At 40.3% G+C, this 12,672-nt stretch overlaps 1 protein-coding gene across 1 annotated transcript in view; it reads right to left on the bottom strand.

Annotated features, from left to right (window-relative positions):
* Nucleotides 1–3,753: 3,753 nt before the first annotated feature.
* STX7 (syntaxin 7) overlaps nucleotides 3,754–12,672 on the bottom strand; it is a 50,339-nt gene continuing 41,420 nt past the window's right edge. The window contains exons 9-10 of the mRNA XM_047733341.1: nucleotides 9,608–9,690; nucleotides 3,754–6,659 (exon numbers count right to left, since the gene is read on the bottom strand). Coding sequence (XP_047589297.1) covers nucleotides 6,567–6,659; nucleotides 9,608–9,690 — 176 coding nt within the window. The 3' untranslated portion in view covers nucleotides 3,754–6,566. The remainder of the gene's footprint in view (nucleotides 6,660–9,607; nucleotides 9,691–12,672) is intronic.

Consider the following 12,672-nt stretch of genomic DNA (forward strand, 5'->3'; position numbering starts at 1 on the left):
AAATTTCCTCAAATTGGTATAGAGGTTTAACATAATTCTTATCAAAATCTCAGTAAGATATTTGTGTAAATATGGATAAGATTATTCTAAAATTTATATGGAAAGACAATGGACTAAAACATCTAATTTTGGAAAAGAGTAAGGTAGAAACAAGCGGTCTATATGATTTCAAGTCTTATTAAATAGAAAAATCAGGGTGGTTCAGTTGGTTAAGCATCTGCCTTCGGCTCTGGTCATGATCCCGGCGTCCTGGCACCAAACCCCACATCAAGTTCCCTGCTTGCCTGAGAGTCTGCTTCTCCCTCTCCCACTGCCCTTCCCCTGCTTGTGCTTGCCCAGCCCCCCCCCCAAATAAATAAAATATTTTTAAAAAATGGAAAAATCAATACTGTCTGGTATTGGTGGAGGTATAGACACATATATCAATGGTATATAACAGATGATCCAGATACAGACCCACAGAAATATGTCCAACTGATTCTTGTCCAGCTTGTTTTCAACAGAGGAGCAAAAACCATTCAATAGAGGAAAGAAAGCCTTTACAACAAACATGATATTGGAACAACTGAACATCATAAGGCAAAAAAAAAAAACAAAAAACAAAACAAAAAAAAACCCAACCTAGATGTAAGTCTCACATTTCATACAAAATTAACTCTAAATGGATCATGGACTTAAAAGTAAAATGTAAGACCACAGAACTTTTAGAAAAGAACACAAGATAAAAGTCAAAATCTTTGTGATCTAGGGCTAAGCAAAGAGTCTGTGATACCAAAAGCATGATCCATAAGAAGGCAAAATTGATAAAATGGACTTCATCCATCAAAATGAAAAACTGTTGCTCTGTGAAAGACCCTGTTAGGAGGAAGACAAGCTAGAGAATGGGAGGAAATACTTGCAAATTATTTTAGATATTGGACAAAGGACTATTCTCTAGAATACATATTTTTTAAAAATATACTCAAAACTCAACAATGAAAAAATAAACAACCCAATTAGAAAAAGAGGAAAAGACATGAAGAAACACATCACCGAAGAAGAAATGTAGGTGCCAAATAAGCACATGGAAATGTGTTCAACATCATTAGCCATTGGTGAAGTATAGAATAAAACCTATTACAATAATTAAAACTTTGTGACATCACCAAATGCCGCTAAGGAAGTGAAGAAACTGGATCATTCAAACATTGCTGGTGGGAATGTAAACTGGAATGGTCACTCTGGAAAAGTCTGGCAATTTCTTAAAAACTAAATATTCAACTGTCCTATGACTCAGCAATTTCAGGGCTGGGCATTTATCCCAGAAAAATGAAGTCTATGTTCACACAAACACCTGTACACAAATGAAAACAGCTTTATTCATAATAGCCCAAACTGATCAGATATCCTTCAGCAGGCAAAGGGTTAAACTGTGATCCATCCATACTACGGAAAGCCACTCAGCTCTGAAAAACGCAGGAACAAGCAGATGTACTTGCAGCAAGTGGTATGAATCTCCGGAGAACTATGCTGAATGCAAAGAGCTTATCCCAAAAGTTTATGAACTGTATGATCCCGGTTATACAATGTTACTGAAATAACAATTATAAAAATGGAGAACACATGATGGTTGTTAGTAGAGGGTGAGTGTGGAGCAAAGTTGGTGTGGCCATAAAAGGGCTTCAAGAGGAATCTTTGTGTTTGAATGTTGTGTATGGAAATGTTCTGTGTATTGACTGTCAACGTCATTATCCTGGTGGTGATAGTGTAGTAGTTTTGCTACTAGTTGGGATAAACCGGGTGAAGGGTATATGAGAGGGATCTCTGGATTGGTTTTTACAATTGCATGTGAATTTACTGTTACCTCAAAATGAAAGTTTAAAATTTTAGCATTTGGGGCTCAGTTGGTTAAGCATCTGCCTTCGGTTCAGGTTATGATCCTAGGATACTGGGATTGAGCCCCACATGGGGCTCCCTTCTCAGCTGGGAGCCTGCTTCTCCCTCTCCCCTCTACCCGCCCCCTTCCTTCTCATGCCCACATGAGTGCTCTCTCTCAAATAAATAAAATCTTAAAAAAATAAATAAATTTTTAGCATTAAGCATGTTTTAGTTTATAAAACGGGTTCTTTATTTTAAACGTCCATGCCATTCCAAAGGTAAGTATTGGTCTGTTGCCTCCATTTCAGGCTTGAGAAGTTTAATGTAACATAGACAACTTATAAATTACTAAGAAAAAAGATCAGGAAAAGATACAAGGGAAGTCCTAATTTAGAACAAATAATATCCTTTTGCATCCAAGACAGAACTAATTTAAATGATATGTGATGGTTACCTTACTGAATTGCGGTATATGCCCCACCACAAAGTAATAATTAAATGTTAAAATTATGGTAACCTTTAGGAAGATTAAAACATTAGGTCTGGCACTGGAAATAGGTCAGATGTGGTCAGGTATACTGCAAATGCCTTTAAATGAACTTAAAATGACCATAGCACCTGGGTTTGGAAGGATCAAGTACAATATTCTCCACTAAGTTACAATTTTTTTTTCTACAATCATTATTGACATTAGAATCTGCTTTGACCTGGAAGCTTTATATGATCAGGTCTTCAGCTATGCAAGTTAGAAAAAGCTTGTACCCTTGTACTCCTGGGTTAAAATCTCTTGTTTCTAGAGATGTAAACCTGGCTGTCTTTATCTGGTCTGACTTCAGTATTTCAGATCTGCCGTTGAACAGTTGGTATGAACCTTTCAGAAGGCATTACAAACTGAAATTAGTTTCGGGAAATCTTCATTGAGGCTGACTAACTGCATTTCTAAGTTTTCCATCAAGGCTAATAGGTTTTGGAGTTAGCAACTACTGTCTAGCAGTACTTACAGTAAACACTTAAAAATCTGTACTTTGGGTTTGCCAAAGTGGGCATTAGCGCCCTTTCAAGTTTATTTAAAGACTCAGTTCAGTTCTAGCTGACTCCCTCTCAAACAAGCAGGGGTGTTATGCATAGAACGACTGCACAGGAAATCTGGTTTTGCTTTCCACCACTTACGTTTTAAGCAGAAATGCCATCACTACACAAAACCTACAGGAATCCCACTCTGAGTAATTAAGTGACCAACCTCTTAAAAACTTGCCAGAAGCAACAGTGTCTATAAAAATCGATTTAGTGTGTCAGTTATGGAGTTCCATCTCTGCATTTAAAATTAGGATTATTTGGAGAAAAATAAGTTATCCCATCATTTGCACGGTAACCAAATAATTACCGAAACAAAGGACTAAAACGGACATTTTAACGCAGTGTATCAATGATGAGAAAATGGGTTAACGTGAGGTGTCATGCATTCTGTCAGAGATGTGGTACAGTGAGGTCCTTTCAGGCTGCTGCTGGTGAAAGTTTTGTGAAGTGTTTCCTTACTTGAGACATCGAGCTGTTCAAATCCTAGGGTGGATGGAAGAGGTCTGGGCTCCACAGGGAAGCGCTTCATTTTCTTAAGTGAATCATGAAAATACACCGCTTTTTCCCCTCCAGGAAAGCAGGATGCCTGATGATGTTCTTTACCACTAATGAGAAACTGTCATCCTATCTAAATGAACCAAAAACGCCATTTAACTCATGACTTGCCCAAACTCTATCCCCTTCCGAAATTTATTTTTATTCCAGCAACCTGGTCACCATGTGTAAACAGCAGTCCATTCTGAGTTTAAAAACATAAATGCTGAATATGTTCCCTTTGTAAATTGTTCTTTCCCATTAAGGCGGACAAGGACGTCTTTCTTTAGACACGTTTTATCTTTTATTGTGTTCTTTTTTCTATACACAGAAACGAAAATTACACCAACTTGAAACACTATTCTGCTCTTTCCTTGCTAAAGCACAGACTAATTTCGTGGAACAAAAGTCTTCAAAAATCATTTTTCAATATAAATTTGTTGAAAAACATTGATATTCAAAACATGGTTTTTCTGTGTGTACAAAATGTTATTATGATTTTTTTTTTAAAGCAGCGACGATGGTGAAGGCGCCGATGGCAATCTCTCTGAGACGTGGTGTTGTTAGACGCCGCCGCTGATGATCCTGGGCATGCAGAGGGCTCGGAGGCCTGACTCCGGCTGCTGCCTTCACAGTTTGCTGGCCTAGATCGAGTTTTGTCTGTGCCCATACGTCTGTTTTCTAGAACCGATCCCATGCCCAGTAACAAACAAGCTTCATTGTTGAAATGGCACCTGTTATTTTTTTATCATCAGTAGTTGTGCAAAACCCAAACATTTCTGTATTTAATGATCCAGACAGGAGTCAGACACTTCATGCCACACTGTCATTCAATTTCCACACAGAGCCTGGCTGATCTAAGCCTGCGCTGTTCGAGAAGATCTTTGGAGTACATTAAAATAAACAAGATGTGTCGCGTGATGGGGAAACTTTAGTTTGAGACTCGGTTGGGCTGATTCAAATTCGCTGTCATAAAAACAACTTCAATTTTATTTTCCATAGTGTGAGCTTCACCTTTCAAAGTGATTTGAAAACTGGCCTAAAGGAGAACTTCGAGAACCTGAAAATCTTGGCTACTGTGGCTATGCTTTATACTTTTATTTTTTTCAAATCAAGACTACTCTTTGTGTTCCAAATATTTTGGGATAAAAATTGCCTTCAAAAATCAATGTTTCTTGTAAGAATGCATGCCACTAAAGTTCTTTTTAATTACTGATTTGTGTCCCAGGTAAAATAATTTATAAAATATTGCACTTTAAATGAAGATGCCCAAATCATGCAAAAAAAAAAAAAATTAAGTGCTTTGCGATTATTGGGAACTCCTCACGAAGTGGACAGAGTAAGTGCGTTTGCCTGTATAAGAATAAACATTTTATCAAGTACAATTGTGCAAAAAAAACCCTGAACTGATTCGTGGGCACCACTAGGAGTTTTCTGTAGCTATAAGATACTGGTTAATCACATGCTTCACTGCGCTCTTAGAGAGAAAGAACATCTTCAATCAGGCCTGATGGGCTTGCACCGGTAGCATTTGTACAAATTCTTCTTCCGGCCTGGCCCGTCCTGTTCACTAAAGCAGACTAATTTGGTAAACACCAAGCCTCAAAGTTTCCAATCACTAACTCCCAAGAAAATTTTCTACAGTCTATTGTGGAAAATTAAAAAAAATGGCATTTTGCTGACACGCAAGGCAGCTTCTGCTAGCAGTAGAACTTTTAAGATTGCCAAAATAAAACACTGAATAAACCAGTACTCCAGAAAGACAGAAGGGCTGTGTGTGATTGTGTCAAGTGTTGGTCCCACAGAAGCAGGGTCCTCATGAAACAGAAATATCCAAACACTTTTAAAATCATCTTTATTTTGGTTGCAAAGATACAATTTACTCATGTAGTATTTTATTTGTTCCTATTTGAAGTCTCATAGCTTTGCCATGTAAAACACTGACTTCACTATCAAACTGCTATGTAAGAATGTTATAAAATACAAACTGTAAACTAAGATAATCCTCTTTACAGTATTCAGATTAGTGCATTAAAACAACATTGATTTAAAAAAGCAAGTGAGTTAATTGGCAAAGATCCAAGTTGTTTTCTAATGAAGGAAGGTACAAAATGGTATGCAAGGTAAACATTAAATTTTAAGTGTTAGTGCTCAAAAACAATAATTCTGGGAAAGTTCCTTCCCCAAAGTAATTCTGATCCAAGGATACACATGTAGCCATTACTCTAAGGGACTTAAGGTAATTAATTTTCCACAGTAATAGCTGTGGAAGTACACAACAGAATAACAAGGTGGGGTCTTCAGATTCCTAATGCAGTAGGTATGGATTTTTCATACTCTTCCTTCAAATTAAACATTTATAGTGACTACACATTCCCCAGCAAACATCAGACTTACACAGGGCCTATGTAAAAACAATCTATCCTTAGTATTTTACTAGGCAAACTACAGCAAATGCTTAATATATACACATCGGGAGTATGAGATACTCTAGGAAATTATTCACTGATTTCATTTAGAGTAAACAAGGGTCTTAAGAGAAAACCAACAAGAAAAGTTAAATAGGTAATTTGTGCTGCTATGAACCAGGGAAAACAAACAAACAAACAAACAAACTAAACACCACAAACAGGTATGATAATTTTTTTTTTAATTATTGAGAATATTTCCTCTGCTGGCCCAAATCGAAATTAAATTTGAGATTTTTAATTGAAGGAACCCAAATCTGGGTATACATCACTCTGTGAGAGACAGACGCCCATGAAACACATGCACACCTTTACATTTACTGATTCTAATAACTAAGTCAACAGGTAAATAAATTATAAGTGAAAGGCATCTACAATGTGGACAAAACCTCACAGTTATTAGATTGAAAAGTGTCGAAGTAATGCCAGCAGTCATACTGAGAAAAACTTTCAGTGTTAGAAAATACCAGATTGAATCCAAAGGAAAATTTCCTCCCAAATGAAAATAATGAAGTCTGGGAGCCATCCTTTATGGAGTAACTTAAAAATAATAATACAAAAGCCCCATGATTACAGGAATCTTCCTAGATAATTTAGAGAATGTAGTGCAATAGCGCGCTCCTTTATAATTTAGCCTTTGACTTTCCATATGATGAGACCGAGAATTACAACTCCGATGACAATGATGAAAATGATGATGCACAGGGTTTTTCTGGATTTGCGCTGCAGATGCAAAAACAAAACCATGTTTACAGGCGTACTGGAGTGTCTGTAGCAACTGAAAATCACTTGCTCATTTCTAGAGTAAAATCAATAGTAATTAACTGCCCTCAAATTTTGGGCTGTGGTTTTTTTTTTTTTTTTTTTTTTTTGCTTCTCAAAAATCTCTTCAAATACAAGTGGCACTATTCTTTCAAAAAAAGTCTTCCTGAATTAATGACATAATTCAGGGGCCAATTATTCCCTTTTTGTTGGTCATATTCCTGGGTGTGGTCGGGCTTACAAAAGGAGACACAGAGAAATGAAAATTACCGACTTAAGCAAGAGACTGAGGTAGACCTCTGTATAAAAACTAAGAACAGCTTAAAAGCTAACTTATCAAAGAGCAGCTCTTTAAAATGAGTTCTCTGAAAATATCAGCAAGTGTAAATGTTTGGGCATTTTTCCTGAAGTAAATTTATTAGTTTCCAAAATTCCCATTTTTTTTTTTGACAGAGAGATCACAAGCAGGCAGAGAGGCAGGCAGAGAGAGAGGAGGAAGCAGGCTCCCCGAGAGAGCAGAGAGCCCGATGCGGGGCTCGATCCCAGGACTCCGAGATCATGACCTGAGCCGAAGGCAGCGGCTTAACCCACTGAGCCACCCAGGCGCCCCCAAAATTCCCATTTTTAAATGTTAGTGGAAACTGCATTTAAAATCTCAACATACAAATGAAAAACAAAGAGCTAAAAAAAAATTGTAACGCAGTCACTTAAAATATAGAGGTTAAAAGTTTTGTTCCATTCTTCATTCTGGCCCAGCAGATGTCCATATTTCCTTAAGGGCTTGCATATCTCACAGCAACATGCAGGAATCCTTTCTCTCTCTTTTTTAAAGATTTTATTTATTTACTTGACAGAGAGAAAAAGAAGCAAAAGAGAGCATAAGCAGGGGTAGGGGCAAAGGGAGCCAGAGAAGCAGGCTCCCAGCTAAGCAGCGAGCCCTAGGAGGGGGTGGGTCCCACATGATCTGATCTGGAGGCAGATGCTTAACCAACTGAGACACCAAGGCACCCCAGAATTCTTTTTCTTACAAGGTTGAAAAGTTTGTAAATTTTCTTTGTCAACACATAGTACCATAAAATTTATGGAAAGATAGGTTTCCGACTCTGAAATTCTCCCGAAAACTATGAGGACTTTCAGTATTACCATATACTCAGCAATTTTTTCAATGGAATATTCCTTATTATGTGAAGTACAACTTTCCTAGAGTTTCAGTGTCATCTTGCCTACATAATTTCCCCAGATGCCACCTGAGTCCCATAGACACATGTGTAATACACCTGTAAGAACAATTGCAGGCCTCCCCCTCCAGGGGATCTGTAGACACATACCCAGGGCACCCTCTCTTGTGTGGGATGGTGAGGTCCCAGGGTATGGCAATGGTAAGAGTACAGATCAGCTTCCCTTCCACTCATGGCTCACACAAACTATTTAGAAGCACCATATTTCGCAGAGGCATGAGTTTACTATCAAGACTTCCAAGGAGACCTACAGGGAAGCTGCATTTTTCTCCAGCACTCATGTTGAATGGCTCTTCCCTCATCCCTCCAGGGTCCATGGGATTCAGTACTGGGCAGCTCCAGATCTGGAGGTATGGCTTGGAAAGATGAGCTCCTTTCCCCCAGGGTAGCTGTAGGGTTTGTCCTTCCCCAAGGAAGGGGAAAAGTAAAACTTGGAGATGTATCTACATCTCTCCCAAATCCAAAGCAAAACAAATTCATGTAAACCTAGTTACTGATAAATCCTGCTAAACACTACATTTGAGTAACTGCAGGGATTTAGAGATTATCGTGTGTGTGTGTGTGTGTGTGTGTGCGTGTGTTCAATTACTCATGAGTGATCCCTACGGTCTGTGACATCATCCTGAGCTGCACACCTGAATCACGTGCACACAGAAGGTCAAGGTGAGTTAGCGTTATTACTTCACTGAGGACAGAGAGCTGTAACTCAGCAGTGTCTATACAACTTCACTCTTCTCCATATATCACTAAGTACACAGTGATTTGCCTAGGGAAAAATGGCACTGAAATGAAAGGGGACTTCTGAGGTTAATGAGAAAAGTGAAAAAAAATTGAAAATATCTAAGATTGTGATAATATCTTAGGTATTTTAGAAGAAGGCAACACAGTCTGAGAAAATAATTATGAACAACTATAAAAAGTGGAGTGTTAAGAGGTAAAGCAAATGCTGTGGTGGTATTAAGGGGTTCCCAAAGAGCCTGGCCTCATTCTTACTGTCTACATATCATATGCCATATGCATAGTTCACGGTCCTAATATCTGTGTAGTACTCTGATATGCTTTCTATCTGTCACGTATACGGACTCCCTACATTAACCTGATCCCCTGAAGAAATCAGTTCATTCCTGGTGAAGGGTCTGCTGAATGCCTATAATACCCGGTGATCAAGGGCACTTGAAGGGAATATAAGTTCCACAGGACCTGATGAGAACTCTCTAGAGCACAGATCTTTGCCTTCTTACTGAAGAGTGCCACGGACAAAAAAGAAAGAAAAGGTGGAAGGAAACAGTGAGAGAAACCGAGGAAGAAAGTTATCAAGGATGTTTCTGGCTTGGAAGGTCACAATAGCATCAACCGCCAACTGCCAGAAATGCCTAGAGGTGTCTGTCCACACACTCTCAGGTGTTTAGACACTGAACCTCCTATCCCTGGGGCCACAATTCTGGTCTGATCCTGAGAACAAACAGGAAACAGGCTAAACCCAGTTTTAAACGGACTGGCAGATTTCTGACCTGTCTTCCATGGGATTTTAAATTTTAACATCTCTCGCCACTTTATACCTGATCAATCTCTTTCTCTCTCTCTCTCTCTCTCTCTCTCTCTCACACACACACACACACACACAGGTTGGAAAGCCTAAATTACAAGATAACTCACTGCAGTTAATATTACCTGATATTCTGCCGCCCTTGACAGCTGCTGGTTTGCCTGCTGAACGTGCACGTCCGCATTCTCCACGTTGGCTTCTATGCTGTCTTTAAAATAAAACACACACACGCACAGCTGTTAGATGTGTGTTGATGCCCCAGTAAGAGAGCTGCCTAAGTCACAAGACTTCATGCAACGTAAGACCAAACATGTTCACTATTCAAATGTTAATGCTGGCAGTATACGGGCAAAGCTGAATTTCTTTTTAAACTGGCTCTGAGTCTTCCCTACACCATTCTTCAAACGATCCAAACAACACACAGATATTTGGAAAGAAACTGGATCACTCTTATTATGACACAATTCCAGTTCTACCTGGTAACCCCCAAAAAGTATTAGGCAGTCTGTGTGCTCATGGTCAAGGCAGCACCAGACATCTAACAACTGCTCCTGAGAGTAAACGCTGTCTTGAAAACCATCATTTGCTCATGGTCATCACCAACCTACTTGTGGGCTGAAACCAAGCCCTCCCTGAGGGCTCAGGCAGCCTTCTTAAGTGGTGACAGTTGCCCTTCCCTCCCGGCTTTGGCCGAGAGGGAGAACCAGTAGCACCCTGCAGCCTGAGACCATGGCCTCTCCCTTCTCCCCACCAACACTCAGCTTAAAGCTCACACTTGCAAATGCCTCCAAACCCCTGTAGCAGACATTTGTAGAACGCAAGGCCTTTCCTTTATTCTTTGAATATTTTAGCTCTGGATTCACTGATGGACCCTTCAATGCTTCTCTTATACACACTGCCAGTTTCTCAAGCCAGCTGCTGACCTGCTAACACCCTGCTTTCTCCGCGCCTTGACCACACTTTTTCAATGACTCCGACTGTTTCCCCATCCCAGCCACCGACCTCCATGATCATATCCCAAGCCTCATCATTACTGAAAACTGCAACTTCTCCATAAACTCAGTTTCAAACCTCACTCTCTGAGCATCATCTGCTGTCTAGCACGCTCTTTCCAACACCCTGACTTTACTGACCCTACCACTGACCCTTTCATTGCCCCTCACTACACTTCATGCTCTCACCTTCCTCCTGACCCAGCTTAGATCTCCTGGGACACCAGGAGCCATGCTTTCTTGCACTCACCATCGGCTCCCTTGCCACCTACTTCGGTCAGACTTACGTGACAACACCCCAACCTGCACCCTCCCTCTTCACAGCTGAGCATGGGTACCAAAAAAAAAAAAAAAAACCACGACATTGATTTCTTTCACTTTGAATTTGTGACTGCCAAGCAAGCCTCCTTCATTTCAAATGGCACCTCACACTTAACATATCCCCAAGTCGTTGCTGTCCATCCTTCCAGACCCCTCCAGTTCCTGATTGCCCCATCTCAGAAAATGGCAACATCATCATTTCCCTGGGCTTGTCCCCAACCTTACGAGTTGTCCTTGAATTAATTCCCTCTCACACCCACATCCAGCCAGTCACCCAGTCTTCTTGGCTCTGCATTTTACAGCTGTCCAGGATTCCATCGCTTCTCACTGCTTCGCTGCTTCCATCCTGATCTGAGGCAACACGCTGCTCGCCCTGACTCCTGCCATCACCTTGGAAGAGGTCTCTCTGCTTCTGGTCTTGTCCCTTTACAGTCTGCTCTCAAACTCACAGCCAAAGTGAGTCTATTAAAACTCAAGTTGGATGATAACACTCCCCTGCTCAAATCCTCTTTTGGCTTCCCATCTGGTAATAGGAATGCAAGTCCTCACCGGGGCTCAGAGCCCTGCATGGTGCCAAACTTTACGACGTCATCTCTGTCTCCCTCTTGCTCGTTTCACTCACCAAAAATATCAGACTTGCTTCCACCTGAAGGCCTTTGCACTTGCCGTTTGCTTTACCTGGAAAATTTTCTTTCACTTGCTCCCTTAATTCCAAGAAGTCTTCACTAAAATGTCACCTGTCAGTAAGGTCTTACTTGACCACCCTAGTAAAGCAGTAACATTCCCCATCCTACTACCTGCCTTACTTTCCTGAGAGCACTTATCGGCATTTACTTACTTTTCTTTCCTTTTGTAAAAATTCTCTCTCTCCTCCAATTAGATTACAAGGTTCATGACGGCAGGGTCTTTTACCTCTTGTTTAATTTCAGCTCAATCCCCAATGCCTAGATTTGTGCCCGGGTACAGCAGGCACTCAATAAACACGTACTGGATGAACAAATGAATTGGTTTTGAAATCTTACCCTATGATCTACTGTGGCTACAGAGAAGGGTAAGAATGGACAAGTAACAGCTATGGCAAAATACAGGTCCAAGTATTTCTTTTCTTTTTTTTTTTTTTTAAAGATTTTATTTATTTATTTGACAGAGAGAGATCACAAGTAGACAGAGAGGCAGGTAGAGAGAGAGAGAGAGGGAAGCAGGCTCCCTGCTGAGCAGAGAGCCCGATGCGGGACTCGATCCCAGGACCCTGAGATCATGACCTGAGCCGAAGGCAGCGGCTTAACCCACTGAGCCACCCAGGCTCCCCAAGGTCCAAGTATTTCAATGAATATTTTCAAATGCAGAAAAATCTGAAATCTATCTTTGGACATGTCCACTGATATCTTCGTATTTCTAAATGATCAAAATGATCAGGACACTCATCAGTGCTGACAGTTACACCTAAACAGAAGAGCTACTCCATTTAAAACTTATAGGGAGTCTTAGTCACTGATTTTTTTTTTTTTAATTTGTAAAAGAATGCTTCGCATCTAAGTAATACCACTATATTACTGTACTGAAAAGACACTGGAATAAATGATCACCAAACGATTACCTATCCCCTCTGGTCTAAAAGACAAGGTCGCATGTACAATTATAAAGAGGACAGGTTTCCCAGGAAGTAGCTGGTGTGACGAGAACTGGTAGGGGCTGAGAGGGAAACCAGGGGTCCAGCAAACAGGCGGCAGTGAGACTGCACACCGCCTCCATGATCCTGGCGGCCACAGACTCTGGTGAGATTCATTTCACAAATAAATGAAGCTGGTTGATTTAATCAGTGGGAGTCAAAGATAAGATCTGTTTTAGATAATGCCAAAGGTGATGCTTTGTCTGTT

Source organism: Lutra lutra, chromosome 6 (assembly GCF_902655055.1).
Source record: "Lutra lutra chromosome 6, mLutLut1.2, whole genome shotgun sequence".
NCBI lineage: Eukaryota > Metazoa > Chordata > Mammalia > Carnivora > Mustelidae > Lutra > Lutra lutra.